Raw genomic sequence first — 19,246 nt, forward strand, 5'->3', positions numbered from 1 at the left:
TTCAAGTTCAAAAAAAGTGTAGTCTTTTCCATTCTCCCCGGTCCCCTTTCTTTATCTTCTCCCTTTTCTGCCTGTCTGTTAAGTCTCTCCATGGACTCACTTTCTGTTCTTATTTATCTGATACTCCACATTCATTATTGTCTCCTGTGCTATTTTCTGCCTTTTTACTTGCCCTCTTACACTGTCCTCATCCCAGATACCTTATTCCATCAAAGTTGAGTTGTACTAAGGATGTGTTTTTGCCATCAGTCTCTAAAACTGATTAGCAGTACCACAAAGCAACAAGCAGTGGCTGGGATTTTCAAAGAATCCTCAGGAAGTTGGATGCCTAATTCCCTTAAGCTTCCACTCCCATAGGCTCATTTGAAAATTCCAGTCAATGTGTCTTGTATCTACCTGCTTGTCCGGATCTTTTAAACAGTGACTGTAGGAATCCAGAAGTCAGTTGTTAAAACCTATGTTGCATGCAGTAGGAACTAATTATGTTGTCCTTGAAGTCTGATGGCTTCCCAGATATTCAAAGAAAGTAAATGTATAGCCCCCCCTCCAACTCTCCATAATTCAGAATGATGAATTAAATATAGTGGAAAATGTTTTCTGTTCTTGTATTGGAAAATCAGCCTGATATATAGCTCAAATAACTGGGGTTTCTATAATTCATTCCATTCATATGTAAATAGAGCTATTCACCTGACATCTTAGAAGTGATACTGATTCCTTAATTCAGAGTTCATGATAAATATGTCTGAGTAGTTATGAACCAGGAATAACTAAAAGTACATTGTAGCCTGTGTTTTTCTATTATTTTATTAGAATTTACTAAAATTCCAGCAAACTCAATTTAAATTGAATATTATTTATCTGCATTCCAGTAGAGCTGAGGAACTGTAGTCATGAATCAGAACTCCATTGTGCTCCTTATGTTAGTTTTTGATGTTGATTGCCAGTGTCGTTGATTGACTAAGCTAGTTGCAAAATAGACAAATTGTGAAACTGTTTATGATATCATTTATGATATCATTTTTACCAGTTTAGAGCTCAGTTTATTCCAGTAGTTACTCCTAATTTGACACTAAAGTGGAATGGAAATCAGATCCACTGAACACAAATTACTTTTAATATGTAATTATTTTCCTAATATTTTCTTAGCAAAATCATATGTTTTAAGTACAATACTCTCAAACATCCCGTGAATTAAGCTTTTAATTTTGTGTCTAACATTTAAAAAATATTTCTACACAATTTGAAATGACTTTTTATGTTAAAAATAGATAATCTGGTTGTTCGTATGAAAAATGGTCTTTCCAGCCAGAAGTATAAACCTGTTGACTATAAACAACTACATGCACTTACAGAAGAAAAGAGAAAAGCTTCTGCTAATATACAATTAAAGGTAAGCTGTTTTTTATTCCTAGTAGAATTCATTTTTTCTGTATAATAATCTTCTCTGTTTCAGTTATTTGTATTGTGGTCTGCTTAGAGGCCTGTATCAGGGACTGTGCCCATTGTTAAGCACCTAACATATGTATAACAAAAAGAAGGTCCCTGCCTCAACAAGCTTACAGTCTAAGTATATGACCAGGGACAACAAATGCATGGGAGGTGGAGAAAGGTAACAGTGTGTTATTATTATTAGTGAAATAAACAGTGGTCACAGCACTCTGAATTTGAAGGAGGATGATATGCTGATTTTCTTTTTATGCGGAGCTTCCCCATGCATCGAGGTGTGCATGGAAGAAAATGCAAAGAATGGGTATTAAGGAAAGTTGGACTGATGGGTAATAAAGGCTAGTATCCTTGGCAGAGCAGAGATGAGGGCTGACAACTTGATATCTAATGAGAAATGTTCAGTAGACTCAAATCATGAAAGGTCTTAAAAGTGAAGACAAGTACCTGTGTTTGTCATAAAAAGGAGACGCTCCTAGAGAAGTACCTGTATTTGTGGTGGAAAAGGAAGAACTCATGGAGAGATGCAAAGAGAGAGATAACATAATCAGTGTGATGAACCAGGTAGATGAGAATTACAAAAGTGTTTAAAATCGTTTTAGGAGCAAGATGTCATAGGTTGGAAGGCCAGAAAGGAAGCAGTGACTTCATGTCTTAACTACTGCAATGTGGACCTGGGCCTGAGTTTTAGCTTTGGGATGGAGAGTAAATATGAGAGATGATGTAGTGTAGGAAGAAGTGGCGAGAGTTAGACATGACCTGGATGCATCTAATTCCAGAATAGAGGCACACATGTTATGGTGATAGGGGATATATAATATAAGTAAAATGTGGGATGGGGGCAGAGACTTAGTGAAACATTTTATGGACTTTTTGAATAGAAATACTGTGAACTGAACATTCACTATATGTTAATATATGCTTTACATAACAAGTAAGTGGGTAAGTGGTTTCTAACATTTGAAAACAGCATTAGTTGCAGTTAAACAAGGTTCATATATAAATAAGTAGCAGTATCTTGCTTTAAGACAGCTCTAAACAGGGAAAACTGTCTAGTATAAAAACCATTAAAGAGACAGAGTTAAACAAAAAATATTGGACATCAATATCAGAGCAGGTTTTCCCCCAAAAAACCTAAAGAAAGTGTTGGTATCCTGTGTTTGTGTGTGTGGTTTTCTTTTCTTTCCCTTCCCATTCCTTTTCCTGAAAACTTTCCTCATCTGTACCTTAATGTAATATTAACATCAATAATTTAATGTACAGCTCTACTCTGAATAATGGCTTTGTAAAAATGGTACTTAATTCTCCCAAAGCTGTATTAGAGAGGAAATGTACTTTTCACAAAAATAAGTTATTACTTTGAATACATAGGATGCAGATCAAGATATCAATTTTTTCTGTCACCTTTTGGAGTAGAACCACACTTTAAGCCCTGCACTATATATTTCTACATTTCTCCCATTTTGGAAGTGCATATTAAGACTATATTTTGGCTTTCTGCAACATTGCCTAAAATCTTAGAGGAAACTCAGGAGATTTTGGTGAATTATCCCCAAAAGACTACAAGAACAGCTGAGTTTAAAAATAGTGGCTAAATTAAGTTCTAATCCAACTGTGTAGTTACAATATGGTTTGTTCAGGCTTGTGTTGATGATGGGTCTGAATCGTCTTATAAAGAGGATAAAAATGTAGCTGAGTCCGTAGACCTCTACCTCGAGTAAAGCACTTCTTTCAAACCTACTTGAAAAGCAGTTTGATCTTTTCTACAAAGGTTCAATTAAACCATATTATATCACTAGAAAGCCACAATAAATCTTAAACATTGTTATATTTGGTTTTATAAGGTTGCTGAGACATGGAAATTGTCTTGCTCTGTATTGTGGTTAATTTTGCATGTTTTTTTGGTACTCAAGTAATATAAGGAGATTCTTGGATTCATGAGATACCAAGGGTGTCCAGACATACCTGGTTTGATTTTTAGCTTGCAAAGAACTTGGCATAAAAGGAAGAACTGTGCTTTCTCTGAGAGTTGTGGGGGAAATACCAGACTCCATAATGTGTTTAAAAAAATCACATTTTAAGAAAATAACTTTTAATCCTGGAGAGAGGATATGGACACTATGGAAGACTCCTTCCTGCCATTCAGGAGAATGTGCTGCTATTACTATATGGCTTCCTTCTTTTCTAATAGATTCTTCAGCACAAATATAAAGGTCAGGTACAGAAAAACACAGAAGTAATAATTCCTTGTAAAAGCAGGGCTTTTCTTAGTTTATGGCAGTTTTTACTGATTATTGGTAAGTAATAACATTAACAAATTTCAAAAGAAACTGACATCAATCATTCACTGTAATAGTTTCTTTTGGGTTAGGACTATCGTTACCTAGAGCACAAAAGAAAACTAAATCATTATGAACTATGATCACCTTCTCCTCCCACAGTAACATCCAGTGTGTACTAGGGAACTTTTAGTGCCTGCCAGCAGGGTCGACGCAGGTCAGTTAGCATGCAATACTAGCGTGCTAGTGTGGACTAAAATGTACAGCCCTCAGGTGCAGACAAAAGCCTTGTGTGTATTAAATTAGGGTAGTTTCATTAGTAAGCCTTCTTTTGGGCCAGATTGTGAAGCCCTTGTTATATAAGTAGCCCCTGTGACAGGTTTGGTCACAGACCCCTTTGGGACTGTCACCTGATGTGGTGGAATTACCTCTGAGCCCATTTTCCCTGATGGCTTGGGACTTCAGAACCCTGCCTTGTTGAGCCAGACACGCTAGTCTGCTGCAACACAGACCTAGGTCTGAACCCTTCCCCCCCTTACCCCTAAAGCTGTAGGCTTTAACTGAAAACCACTCAGCAGGTTACCTAACTCCAGCACCCAGACACCCAGCTCCCAGTGGGACCCAAACGCCAAATAAATCAATTTTACTCTGTATAAAACTTATACAGGGTAAACTCATAAATTGTCCACCCTCTATAACACTGATAGAGAGCTGCACAGCTATTTGCTCCCGCAGGTATTAATCACTTACTCTGAGTTTGTTAATAAAAAAAAGCGATTGTATTAAGTATAAAAGTAGAATTTAAGTGGTTTCAAGTAATAACAGACAGAACAAAGTAAGTTACCAAGCAAAATAAAAAACACACGCAAGTCTAAGCCTAATACATTAAGAAACTGGATACAGGTAAATCTCAGATGTTCTAATAGCTTCTTTCACAGAATAGACTCCTTCCTAGTCTGGGCCCTATTGTTTCCCCGATACAGTTCTTATTAGTTCCAGCTCAGGTGGTAACTAGGATTTTTTCATGACTGCAGCTCCCTTTGTTCTCTTCTACCCCCTTTTATATCTTTGGCACAAGGCGGCAATCATTTGTCTCTCTGGGTTCCAACCCTTCCTTCTAAATGGAAAACCAACAGGTTTAAGATGGATTCCAGTATCATGTGACATGTTCACATATCCTGTGAGACTTCATTACTCACTTGCTGGCACCCACATATACAGGAAGGCTTACAAGTAGACAAAGCCGTTTACAACCAATTGTCCTGGTCAGTGAGAGCCATCAAGATTCTAAACCACTATTAATGGCCCACACTTTGCATAATTACAATAGGACTTCAGAGTAATACTTCATATTTCAGATACAAGCTTCAGATACAAGAATGATACATTCATACAAATAGGATTAACACGCTCAGTACATTATAAGCTTTTTAATGATACTTACATTTGTGAGTACTTATGTAATCTTCTTGAAGTGAATGGGGCTGTGACGTTGCACTTCATATGTTTATTGAAATATGCTTATGAGTATGAATATAATGTAACTGAACTATGCTTTATGCAAAAGGTCTCTTGTAAAGTAAGAGCTCAACAATCTGCCATTATATGAGGTGAAAGTAACTTGGAGAAAACTAACTAAAAGTGACTCTGCTCAAAGATATTTTGAACTCAGCTATGTTTGAAAAACTTAAATATTTGCTAGTTTTTAAAGTGAAAAATATTAGTTTTAAAATACTTTATCACTCGATGGATAAAAACTTATGCTAGTTAACAAAGGGCAAAATTATCTGCCTTATTATCTGCCTTATTATTTGCCTTATCTGCCCTTGTAGGGACAAAAGAGTTATAAATTGTCTCCTTCCCTTATGTGGACTGCTTGTATCACTGATCCAGTTGTTTGCACTGCGGAGGAGGAAGAGAACAAGTGGCTAGGAGATGAGAGCAATTTCTCAATTTAGATCAAAATGTTGTTTCTCACTAGAGTTGGTTGAAAAGTGGAAATAATTTTTTGTGAAAAAAATCTGAAAACTTCACTTTTTTGTTCTACATATTTCCAGTAGAAATGATTTTTCATTTTCAACATTCTTTGAACATTTTCAACATTGGCCAGGGGTGGGAGTGTCAACTTCCCTTCTTTCCCTTTTTCACTCTCTCCGTTTCATCTCCGTTCCCTTTTTCAATTTTGCCACTGAATAAGGGGAATGGGAGCAGAAAGATTTAAAGGTGGAGGAGGGGGATAACTTTTAAAAAGCACTGCCTTTTTTTTGGCTTTTCCTTTGTTTAATTTTCATCAAAAAAATGGGAAAAACTAAAGTAAGGCCTTCATGAAAATTTCCAACACCATTTTTATAAGAAAAATTTATTTGAAATTTTCAGTCAGCTCTGTTCCTCACAAAGATGTGCTTTCAGAGGCACATAGGTTCATACAACCTAGTATCAACTGTTTATCTGGGGAAGCCACTTTGTAAATACACCAAACTAATTTCAATACTAGTAAGAATTTTTTCTTTTTCCTTTTTTCACAAAGGTTAAAAGAGTAGAACAAGTTTCAAAAACTAATAAAGAACAAATGCTGCTGAAACAGCACCACCAGATCTGGTGGCAAGAACACAAACGACTGAGTGAGAACAGGTAAGAACTGGGGAATCTTACAGTTTATAAAAGAAATACTTTGATAGCAAAAATGTTGGTATAGACTGCTTTTTTGAAAGAAAAAGATAAGTACAGTTACTCCTTGCTTAATGTTGTAGTTATGTTCCTGAAAAATGCAACTTTAAGCAAAACAATGTTAAGCGAATCCAATTTCCCCATAAAAATTAATGTAAATAAGGGGGGTTAGGGTCCAGGGAAATAGTTTTTTGTCTGGTGAAGAACATGTATTATATAGATATACACACAGTATACGTTTTAAACAAACAATTTAATATTGTTCACAGCTATGATGATTGTGAAGCTTGGTTGAGGTGGTGAAGTTAGAGGGTGGAAGAGGGAGGGATATTTCCCAGGGAATGTCTTGCTGCTAAATGATGAACTAGCACTTGGCTGAGCCCTCAAGGGTTAACACATTGTTGTTAATATAGCCTCTCACACAAGGCAGTACGAACATGAGGGAGGGGAGACAGCATAGCAGACGGAGACAGACACACACCTCGTGTGTGAGAGAGAGAGATGCACACTGCCCCTTTAAGTAAGCTGATCCACTCTTAAGTGCATTGTCTTTTTAAGTGGATCAGGAAGTTGAGACAGCAGCAGCTGCCCCAAGCTCTCTCTGTCTCTCTGCATCTGTGTCCTCTCCATGCTATATATGGACAAGGGGTTAGTGGGGTGCAGGAGCAGGGGGGAGGGGACACCCTGACATTATCCCCTCCCTTCCCCCTTGCACAGCAAGCAGGAGTCTCTGGGAGTAGCTCCAAGGCAGAGGGAAGGAGCAGCACATGACAGTGGGGGGAGGGATAGCTGAGCTGCTGATTGATAGCCTGCTGGGCAGCTGCAGCACAGGGAACTTAGGGGGATCTGATGGGGGGCTGCTGGTCCACCCTGGTTACAAACCCCCACCAGCTAGCTGCAACGGGCTGCTCTTCCTGCAAGCAGTGGACAAAACAGGCAGCTGCCAAACGATGTTAGAAGGGAGCATTGCACAACTTTAAACGAGCATGTTCCCTAACTGATCAGCAACGAAACAATGTTAACCAGGACGACTTTAAGTGAGGAGTTACTGTACTCGAATAGCAGTAGATGTAGAGTATTTGAAAAGAGTGGGAGATTGTAACTACGCACATCTAAACTGAGTTTACAGATAGGTAAAGGGAGGGAGGATGGGGTGCTCTGTCTCAGTCTCATATTCACAGCCAAATATTTGGCTATCAATCAATATCTGAGCAGCCTAGAACCTATTGGAATATTGGCAACTCCCCACCCCAGAGCCTCTAATGTTTAATTCTTTATAAATGGTCACATTCTGTCCTCTGATATGCAACTCACACTTATTTCAAAAAGAGTGGTAAGGCCATTGCTTACATCTGAAGGCATGATTTGGCCCCAATTAATAATGGTGAATAGGCTTCTTGCTGCCACTGCACTGCTAATGTACTTCAGAAGCTATTTCTTCATTTTGTTGAGGTAAAATATGGAAATACCATCAGGTTTTTCCTTGAAATTATATATTTGACTGCCTGATAGGTTTTATTTTTTTCCCCAAAGTGTTTAGGTGACACAATGCCTGATCCTGCAAGCACTTTGTATACAAAATTCAAGTAGAAATGGGCCCTTAATGCTTTGAGGGTCTGCATTCATCACCACACTACGCTGATCAGTAGCAGCACTCTTGTCCAAGGGATGGTGTCTTCCATAGCCAACTCAGATCAGCATTTAATCCTGCAAATCTCTTGTAAGAGAGTGTAGTTCAAGGTGTCTTTTTCCCCCAGCTCCTGTTGAATGCAAAAGAGACTTATTCTGCTCTTCTCTTGTAGATAAGCCTAAAGTTAAAGTATCCTACTGCTATGGTTGAATACTTTCATTTTTGCCTAGCAAGGTCACTAGACCTTTGTGACGGAGTGACTAATAGAGGCTCTTATTGTGGATCATAGAGAATCAGTGGGAGGCTCCATGCCATCTGTATGGAGACATCATGTCTACTCTCCAATTCTGTGTCCTCAAGCCTTGCTCCTGTCACTCAGAAACAGTGCAGCCCCAGTGGAGTAGCAGTATCCGGGACCCCTCTGGATGAGGCTGCCCCCTGGGATTGTCATGACAGAGAGGAACCCAAAGGAAAGTGGTCTTTTCTTTGGAATAGGCATGGTGCCAGAGGGCCTGATAGATATCCTGTATTCTGCTGACTTGCCTAGTCTCTGCCCCAGCCCACCTAGTTGCCTCCTATAAAGAGTCTTCCCCCTACTCAGTTATAACATTAATTGTGTGTAGGGCAGTGGTTTTCTATCTTTGTTTATATGAGTAAGAAATTAAAGTTTTTGCATAAGTTTCAATTATACATTTCAGACATAAAGTGGAAGCAGAAATGCAAACTCTCCTTGATGAAGGGAGCCTTGAATGTGAATTTCTTTTGGATATATGGGACTTGGGTAAGAATTTTCACTTGATTTCTTGATTAATTTAAGTGGGGGTTTAAAAAACAAATGTATTCACCATTTCAGATAAACTACAGAACAATGTAGTAAATATTTCTTTTTTTTAAGAAAGTTTTATGTTTAACTGTCTATAGCACATAAGTTATCAAAGGAACGGGATACATATCAGACAAATACAGTAGATCCCATCTGGCAACTGAGAGAGGATTTGAAATACAGGCTGTCTGAAATGCAGTGCTACTCTTCACAGAAATCCTGCATGGAATATGAGTTCCTTCCAATCAAGGTGTTAGAGCAGGTTGGTAACTTCACTTTTACAGTTTGTTGCTGTTTTGAATTTTATAATATTTTCTTTTGCTTATTATGTTTTTGAGGGAGAGAACAAGTTTCAAAACCTTTTAAAAGAAGTGTGAAATGTAACCTTAAGATGCATATGCTATCAGAAAATGTTGTAGCTATTAATTTTTAAGGCCATGATCAACAACCTCAGTGCACCTGATTATCCTCACACTTACACCAGTGTAAATCTGGATTAATTCTGGGGAACTTACACTTGTGTAAAACTGGTATATGGTAGAAGAAAATTAGGCTTTGCTTCTAAATGACAGTTTTGATATGAAGAATGAGTCTTAACTGTTAATATTTCATAAAACTAGGTAGACTTTGTGAAGGAACAACAGAAAACGATTTTAGAATTACTTAATCAAGAAAAACTGGCTTTGGAACAAGAGCTTGAAGACTGTAAGGCTAAAGTAAGAGAGTGGTCACATATTTCCAAATTAATTGAGTTACTCCACAACATTAAAATATATTTGACCACAGATAACTGTGTGGTGTTTTTTTGTTTTGTTTTGTTTTTTGTTTTTTTCCCCTTTCAGGTACTAATATACTCTTTTGAAGAGAAAACTAGCCTTTTTCATAAAGTTCCTATACAGTTACTGGCCTTGGAATGTCCATACCCCGATTTGAAGTCTTCAGTCTTTAATGAATTCCATAAATTTGCAGATGAATATTGGTCTAAACTTCAAGAGATTGATCAACAGTTAAAAGTAATATCCAGGTAATAAAATCTGTTTTTGATTCATTTTTTGAGGGCAGGATAACAAACTGTTCTATATGTTCTGTCATCTCCAGACTGTAGTTCCTTTTGTAGGAGAATTATTTCGTTTGTTGAGTACAATACATAGTTGACTCTCTATCCAGTTCTATGAGATTAAATTGTCAATAATTATTTGCACAGCAGAGAGAATTGCAACTCTTTTCAAAAGAACTTGCCTGAAATAATAAGCAAAATTCTTTATGGATTAAAGAACCAACAGTATGACGTATAGCAAATGTCATCTTCACAGGCTTTGTCCTTCTGTGGATAGAAATTCCTTTGAACATTATTTTTGCATGGTAATTATTTCACATTAGGAAAAAACATTTGCACTTCCTTCCTTAGGGAAATCTAAAATATAAACACTCGTGTGACAGTAGAGTCCTAATCTTTTCATGAAGTGCAGATCATTGCAGCAATAGATTACCATGAAGACATATTATAAAAGCTATTTATAGGTCTAGTTTGGAGCATTTTAAAGGGACCATTTTTAAAAAAAGAGAATCAGCTACCCCCAAGAGGTAGGGCTTTAAGACTGTTTGTTTGGGTTTTTTTGTTTTGTTTTGTGTTTGTATAGCACCTAGCTCAGTGGAGTGCTTGTCTATGTCTAAAACTTGTACAGGCTACAGTAGTAAAAATAGTAACAACAAAAATGGTGAGAATTGGCAATACTGATATTGTATAACTCTTCCTAGAAATATTTTATTTTAGGGATAGTAGAGACCAAATGTTTAATTACAAGGCTAAAATTTTGTTTCAAAATTCTGATAACTATAGAGTACTTTATAAAGGGTGTTTCTACATGAACAATTAGACTGTGGCAATCTGGTGTGTGAATCTACCCTGCACTAGCGTGCCATGCTCTAACTGTTCATGTGCACTCTGCTGATGCATATTAACAGTACATTGGAGTGCTTTGAGCTAGTCCTGTTTCAGCAGGGTGCACATTCACAGTTAGAGCAAGACAGACTAGTGCTCACCCACACCCCAGCTTGCCATTGTCTCATGTGTAGAGAAGCCCTAAGTTTACTCTCATCTGAATTTGAGAACCCTGAAATAGAATTACAAAGTCTTAAAATTTAGTTAGCTGTTCCAAACATAGTTCGTGTGTGTGTGTGTGTACGCGCGCATCTTATATTTAGTTACTCACTAACTCCAAGGAAAAGGTACAATCTCCCTGTCAGTGGATGGATGAAAGACTTATAAGAGGTAAAAGTCAGGCTCAGATGCTGAGGTAGCTATTATTCTTTTTGTTGGTAGAGTTGGAATAGGTGAGTGTTTCATTTCTTGTTTAAGACATGAAAAAACAAGTAAATATTACAGATAATTAAAACTACCAAACTGCATAGTTGAGGAAACAGCAAATTATGAAATTAAGGCTACTATTGGTAGGTAACATTTTTAATTTTGAGGTGCTGGATTATGTAGTTTTTTTAAAAATTAAATCTCCCTTTTTACTGCTGGTGGGACATATATTTTGTTATAGAAAATCCTGAAATATGCCACAATCAAACTGCTGAGTGTATAAACACCTTTTTTACCTCAAGTTCTAAGGATACAGGTAAATGTCTAAATTATCTAAATAACTGAAAGAGGAATTGAGTATTAAACTACTTATCTGTATTTTCAAAATATGCATACTGTGCAGTGTCCTTTCAAATGAATAAAATGTCAGAGTATGTCATGTAAATCTAGCCCTGCTGTATAGTTGGATGTGTCTGGTACAACAATCAGCAGTCATATGCAGGGCCGGCGCTACCATTTAGGCAGCCTAGGCAATCGCCTAGGTGCCAGAATAATTAGTGGGCGCCGTTTTGCTGGAGGGGGCGGCAGGCGGCTCCGGTGGAGCTGCTGAAGTGGTGCCTGCGGCGGGTCCGGTGGAGCTGCTGCAGTGGTGCCTGCAGATGGTCGGCTGCTCGCGTGGCTCCGGTGGACCGCCCGCAGGCATCACTGCTGCAGCTCCACCGGAGGCACGGAGCACCGGACCCCCCGCAGGCACCACTGCGGCAGCTCCAGCGGAGCCGCGGGACCAGCACGCGGGGCGGCGAAATTGCCGTCTGCCTAGGGCACTTAAACCCCTAGCGCCGGTCCTGGTCATATGGTTGACATGCTGGGGAAGTTGACATCTCATTCAGTGGTATTGTTGCAGTCTGTCTGTCTGCAGATTCAACAGCACATCCAGTGTACATTGTCCTGGCTATTGTAAAGGATATTTGGGGATTATGAGTTGAAGAGGTTAACTTCCCTTATGAATTGTTTATATTCTTTAGGGGATATAAAGCTAGGGATTAACTCTTGGTAAATCTGCTTCAAAGGAAGCAGCTGCCTGAGAGGAGTTATTATGTATAGGAGAATTGCCATGTTTCAGTTCTGAAACCAAATAATGGTTATAGACACTTCTAGTGGAAGAAAGATGTGTATGAAAGCAAGCACCACATTTAAAATTTGGGCCATGTTTTCACCATGGTGAAATTCTGACATCACTTGGCATCTAGAGAGGTATGGTATCTGTTTAAATATTATCTGTAGTGTACTCAAACTCTCAGATATTTTAGATGATATATTGGATATTCACGGAAGCTAAACTAAAACTATGTTCCAGGACATTCTGCCTGGTAATGTGCAACACCCCTAATGTATCTGAAGGGAAAAGTATGAATCCCCAGGAGGCTGAATCACACTTTCTTTGACTGTCTATGAGAAACTGATGAACCTTGGCATGGAGCTGCAGAACTGGCAGTTGAAAGTCCATGAGTGGATCAGGATGAACCACAAACTTCTTCCTGAAGGTCCTCCAGATCCCTTTTTGGAGACCTAAAGAACTTCTCCATCTCTCTTCTCATGAAGATGGAGATCCATCAGTGAGAGTAACTAGTCATTGGAACAATCTGAATAGAGACATGGTGTATTCTAGTCACTTGAAATATTGAAATCAAGACTGGATATTTTTCTGAGAGATTTATTTAGAGTTATGAGATCGATGGAGATGTTACTGGGTGTGGTTCTATAGCCTGCTATGTAGATGATCAGACTTGATGATGATGTTCCCATCTGACCATAGAATCTGAGAGTCATTTTATTTAAAATAAATAAAATGGGCAGGTCTTAAAATATTTCTTTACCAAGAATGAAGATGAATCTTTGTGGGTTTTTTCTCCTCTTGCATCTCATGCAAAATTGTCAGCTTGGTCAATTTAGCCAATTATAGTAGCCTACAAATACAGGAAAATGTGAACAAGTACCTCTGGGAAGGTACAAAAAGCTTCCTTTATCTCCATCATATGATAGCTTATGGCTAGGGTTCAAATTGTTACCAAACGTGATTACCAGCTGTCATGGTGGGAACTTTGTGTCCATTAGAGCTGGACAAACTAATTGTAGCAAAAAACTTTCTGTTTAATTTATCCCTTTTTACTCTTTGAATAATTACAAATACATTTGCAGAATTGCAGATAATTTGCAAACACTGTAATAGAAACTCTTAATACCTCTAGTTTTGCAAAGTATTTACCTCAACTACAACATGAACTATTGGTCACTAAATTCAGATGGTACTGTTTCTACTCCCAGACTTAATAGCTAGAGCAGGGGTCAGCAACCTTTCAGAACTGGTTTGCCAAGTCTTCATTTATTCACTCTAATTTAAGGTTTCGCGTGCCAGTAATACATTAACATTTTTAGAAGATATCTTTCTAAACGTCTGTAATATATAACTAAACTATTGTTGTATGTAAAGTAAATAAGGTTTTTAAAATGTTTAAGAAGCTTCATTTAAAATTAAATTAAAATGCTGAGCCCCCCGAACCGGTGGCCAGGACCCGGGCAATATGAGTGCCACTGACAATCAGCTCGTGTGCCGCCTTCGGCACGCATGCCATAGGTTGCCTACCCCTGGGCTAGAGTATTATAAGCAGGGGAGGTCACTTCCTGTAGTAGTCTTATGCAGATATTTAAATTTGTGTATGAATATGAATAGTCACACCCAAAGTAGCCTCAAACATTCATGTGATGAAAAACAGTGAGGAAAAAGTGAACAAAAAGATCAAGAACAAACGGCAATTTTGAAGGTTTGCAAACAATTGCTTTGTCTCACTCTAGTGTTCTCCCTTAATGTACTATTGCAACCATGCTATAGTCATAACTAGGGACCTTTACCACTGTTTCCACACAGCCATTTTTAATGTAATGGTGTACTAGAAAATGCTCTTGTTACATGAAAGCTAGGGAGGAAGAAAAGCAACTTTTAGCCATTGGTCTTCATCTCATCTTCATAGATGAGAACAATAAAGTTCCCCATTCTTCTTCAAGTAATGTCCCTTTGGTCCTCCACTTCAGGTGAGCATGTCTTTGATCAGAGAGACTTTTGGTAGCAGTGCCTGTTGGTCCGTACATGTGCCCTAACTAGCCTCATGCCTTCATGCCCGATGAATGTTGGACAAAATGCCCTCAATTGCCTCTGCCTGAGAGGAGCATATTGTAGTGCCTTCTTCTAGCTAGATTCCCCTTTAAGGATAGCTTTAGTCTTCATTTATTGTTAGGGTTTGTTGTCTTTAGTTTTCAGTAGCTTTTAGTTTTGTTTGAGGAGATTTCTTTGTCAGATCTCCCCCTCACCCTTCCCCAAGGGAGGTCTTCCCCTTTGGGAGTTTTTATCCTCAGGATATGCCTAAATGCATGAGATTTAAACATTGCCTCACTTGCTGGGATTCTATTCTACTTAGTGACTATCACTCTCACTGTATCGACTGCTTAGGGGACACTCATGTCCCATAAGCCTAAAATCTTTTGGGGTTTGGGGGTTTAAGACTAGGTCTAGAAAAAATAGGGAGATTAAGATCAGGCTTTTCCTTCAACCTGCCACCAATATGGGCCCAGACACCCCACGACCGCCCCTGTAAAGCTGTCCTTCAGTGAGCACAGTATGTTGTCGTTCTCCTCAGTCTGCTCAGCTGCTATATTTTTGCGGGACATAACCACAGTGTACAACACCACGACTTTGGGGAAAGAAGAGTTCCAAGTCTCCTCAAAGAAAAGTTGGTGCCAAGAAACCTAGGTCACCACAAAGACCTGCTGTTCTGGAGAGCTTGCATCCCACCAGGCTCCCTTGGAACTGAGGATTCTTCAGCTAAGTCCACAATCTTCTGAGCCACATGGTACCCAGTATTCCTTAGTACCAAAGTCAGCTTCAATACCTCCCTGACACTTCCAAGGTGTTAGTGATCCTAAGAATTCTGCTTCAAAGAGATTGGCACTGACTGTGGGTTCTCCTCCCATGTTACCTCAAGTATTCAATCTGCATTACAAGGTGATAGACCCATACCAGAGAAGCAAAGGTCATCCTCAGTGCTGCTGCCTACCACCACAGAGCCTCGCTAGTTTTCAGCTCAGATCCACCCACCACCACAGGAGTTTAGCTTCTCCAGAGACTTGTTTGTCTCAGATGAGCCTGAGTACCCTCAGTTAGGGATAGCTCAGTGGTTTGAGCATAGGCCTATTAAACCCAGGATTGTGAGTTCAGTCCCTGAAGGGGCCATCTGGTACAAAAGTCAGTACTTGGTCCTGCTAGTGAAGGCAGGGGACTGGACTCAAAGATCTTTCAAGGTCCCTTCCCGCTCTAAGAGATTGGTATATCTCCAATTATAATGAGCACTGAAAGATTCTGTCTGAGAACCCTGTACATCACCAGTACCATCTAGCTCTCTGATACTCATGAAAAGAGACCCACAACTTCCCTGATCACAACCCCCTGTCCATGAAGATGATACCAACCTCTGACTGCCAGATTCTGGGATACGATAATTGCCGTGTTGTGTTCATTCTCTCTGAAGCATCTGGCAAGGGCCACTGACAGGATACTGAGCTAGCTGGACCATTGGTCTGACCCAATATAGCTGTTCTTACTTACACAGTTCAGGGCAACTGCATGTGTTTTTTTTTTCTCTTCTGTGATCCAGAAAAGGCACCTACTTTTAAGCTGCCAACTGTCACCTCTCTCTCCTTTCTGAAAGGGGTTTTTCCAGGCTGCTCCATTCCCTGCCTTTTCTGTCATTTCCAGCAAGCCAGACCACCTAAACAGACCAGCATCTGTGCTTTGCTTTCTCTTCAGGGACTATAAAGAGCATAATTGCCCACTGTTATAAGTTACCATACAGTCCTTTATAAGTAAGCATGTTTATTCTTATGGTGAAAGCATTACAGAGAAAACATATTCAAAAGAATTAAAGAACCTACACACATGCTAATCTAAGGTCACCTGAACTCCAGTGTCTGGCTTTGTCAGGCGTCAGGGTAAGGTTGGAAGGACTAAGAATGGGGGCCCTCCTCTTGGACATAAGGTTCTATCCATTTGCTGTGTCAAAAAGAAGGCCACGAGTCAATTTAAAGGCTGGCTATTTATCAAAGAGACCTTTCTTTTTCTGGTCTCCAGAGAATCCAGTTTGAACCAGTATATGTGAGCCTCTCCAGATGGTGGGACCTCTCGAGAGGTGTTACAACCTGAGTGAATCTGCCTAATCACCCCCTAACGTTCATAGTTTCTGGAGGGCTGTGGTCACCTTCCTGCATGGAATTACATACAATCCCTAGCCCACAATGATACATAAACTTACTATATTAGGATCTCCCAAAGATATTACAGGAAATTTCCATATCTGTGACACCTTCTTCTGACTCTCAGATTTCAGTATGAGGCTTGCTCGATTACCAACCCAGAACTGCCTCTCTTGACATTTTTTTTTCTGAAAGAAATGCTTCAAGAAATGGGCTGCCTATCAGCAACAGTTTTCCAGAGCACCCAGTTACGCCCATGGGGAGTGCCAGAGACAGCAGTCAGCAATCCCCTGTTCCTCCCAACCATCTTCCATCTCACAGGGAGTCTTTTTGAGGAACAAGAGTAAGGGCTGATGAGAACAGGACTCCACAAACTAGCATATCTTCCTACTCTTCATCTGATGAAGCAGTAATACCTCCTTGGCCCTCTAATGTGTATTGTTTTAAACAGTTTCAGGAGTTTATAAAGAGGATGACTAGCTCCAGATTCCCTTAGAGGAGGGTCGCAAGACTTAACATAAACTTTTGGACATTCTTCACTCTGCAACTTCTGGTCAGGTAACTTTGTCTGAATGTTTTGGCAGGTTCAAATAGATTCTCAGTCTGGCAGATGCTGACCACCTCCACCATGTAGAAGAACAGACAAAAAGTATTATGTTCCAACTAAGGGCTCTGAATTTTTGTTCACCCAACAATTTTTGTTCATTGATGTTGAGAATGAGCCTCTCAGGCAACACAATAAAAGAAACCCTATATGACAAGGACCAAAACCACATGGATCTCTTTGGCTGCAAGAGCTACTCTTCTACGACATTGCAATTTAGGACCAGCAACTACCAAGCTTTTGTGGCCAAGTATAATTGCACAACCTACAGCAAATGTAACTCCTTTGTTGAATATATCCCTCTCAGACTTTTTGGAAGCAATTTCAGGTGATTATTGTGGAGGGCCAATTACTAGTGAGGGCTTTGATGCAGCGAACAGAGCAGCTTGCTCTGTTTCTACAGTGACTGTGTCATGCATAGTGCCTCTTGGCCCCAGTCCTTAGGATTCCTGAGGGAAGTCCAGAACACACTGAGGGCCTTCCTTTTGAGAGGCTCAAGCTTTTCAGTGAATCCTTGGGTGAATCTTGCACACTGTCGAGGATTCAAGAACAACACTCTGGTCCCTTGCTATCTGTACACCTGCAAATAAAAAGATTCAGAAGGTCAAAGATGGCTAAGATCCCAGTCCAGTTCCTTGTCTAGCACAGATCTTCAGAACTGCCAAAGAAGAGACTTAGGCTCCAGAAGAGAGAACCATCCACTACTTCTACTACTACTAGTCATCTTTCCTAATTTATGTTTAGACAATTTTGATGTATTGGTTGATGGTCAAAAACTTTTTCACCTTCAGGATCTAAAGCTGTGCCTCCCAACCTTTATGGACTTTCTCTCCCATTGCTAAACCTCATGGGTGCAGATTACTTCCAACCAATGGGTATTGGAGGTTATAATATCAGGCTATTCCATCCATTATACCTTTTTCCTCCACCCAACCCCTATTCCTTTTCAGGGACCCATGTTGTGAACTTTGAGCCAAGAAGTCCTCTCCTCTCCTTTCTCCACATAAGAACCAGAGACACAGTTTCTGCCCAACACAGAGGGAAGGGGTTCTAGTCCGGGTACTTTCTGGTTCCCCAGAAAAAGGGTGGATGGAGGCCCATCTTGGATCTCAAATTGTTGAATGCTTTCTTCAAAACTGATGATCAGAATGGTAATTATCACAGCTATAATTCCATCTCTGGATCCAAGAGACTACTTCGTGGCCCTCTACCTACAAAACGTGTATATATTCATATCAAAAAGCATCTATCTCACGAGATTTTATATTGTGGTTGGCACTTTCAGTATTGAGTGCTCCGTTTCAGAATATCTGCCACCATCAGGGTCTTTATGAAGATTCTGGAGATAGTGGCCACTCAGTTACATTAGTCAGGAATAATGATCTTCCCTTACTTCAGTGATTGGCTCCTCAAGGGCTGCTTTACAATGAAATTATTTCCATGGTAATGGAAGCTATTGTATTAAAAAGTAGCATGCTTTTTTGTTTTTTGTTTGTTTGGTTGGTTGGTTGGTTTTGTTTGTTTTTTAAATGGTTATAGGTAGCACATTTGAGTGTTCTTGGTAGAGATGATAAAAAGGGATTTTATCAGGAAACCTAATCTCATATGGATATATTTTAGCATCTTGGGTCATAGAAGCTCATTTGTCTGTTTTGCCAAAACTACCCTGACATTCCTGACTGTATAAAAATTGCTTAATTTTGTTATTATCATTCAGGTGAGTATATCTTGAACACATAAACTTCTCTGTGTTGCAGACTAGCTGAGTTACTGCTGCTTCTTCGAGCGATTGTTCATGTGTATTCCACAATAGGTGTGCATGCTCACCACATGCACTAGTGCCGGAAGTTTTACCCTAGCAGTATCCATAGGGGAATACCCTAACGACTCCTGGAGTGGTGCCTCCATGGCACAGTATAAGGGGAGCTGCATGCTCCCGCCGCCCTCAGTTCCTTCTTGCCATCAGTGAAAGTGCTTCAGAACTGCTCTGCTCCAGCTTTGTTGTAGCTCGTCCCCAGAACTGCTTGTTCGTTCAGTGTACGGTACCTATAGTTAGTTAGTTCAGCTAGAGTGCCTGGCCTGGGGCATGCCCCGTGCTCCAGGTTTTAAGTTGTGCAACACTTGTAGGCAATCTATGCCAGTGAGTGATCTGCACACAGACTGTTTACACTATTTGGGGGAACTCATC

The 19,246-nt window shown here is 39.6% G+C and overlaps 1 protein-coding gene across 3 annotated transcripts in view; it reads left to right on the forward strand.

Moving 5' to 3' along the window:
• The window catches only part of CCDC148 (coiled-coil domain containing 148), a 126,734-nt gene that overhangs the window by 26,173 nt on the left and 81,315 nt on the right, over positions 1-19,246 (forward strand). For 2 of the 3 annotated variants that reach the window (XM_030580914.1, XM_030580915.1), the window contains exons 3-8: positions 1,272-1,393; positions 6,253-6,356; positions 8,721-8,803; positions 8,944-9,107; positions 9,466-9,561; positions 9,688-9,869. In XM_030580914.1, the coding sequence (XP_030436774.1) occupies positions 1,272-1,393; positions 6,253-6,356; positions 8,721-8,803; positions 8,944-9,107; positions 9,466-9,561; positions 9,688-9,869 (751 nt within the window). The remainder of the gene's footprint in view (positions 1-1,271; positions 1,394-6,252; positions 6,357-8,720; positions 8,804-8,943; positions 9,108-9,465; positions 9,562-9,687; positions 9,870-19,246) is intronic. The other variant, XM_030580916.1, reaches the window with a different exon arrangement.

The sequence above is a fragment of the Gopherus evgoodei genome, chromosome 11 (genome assembly GCF_007399415.2).
Source record: "Gopherus evgoodei ecotype Sinaloan lineage chromosome 11, rGopEvg1_v1.p, whole genome shotgun sequence".
Classification (NCBI taxonomy): Eukaryota; Metazoa; Chordata; order Testudines; family Testudinidae; genus Gopherus; species Gopherus evgoodei.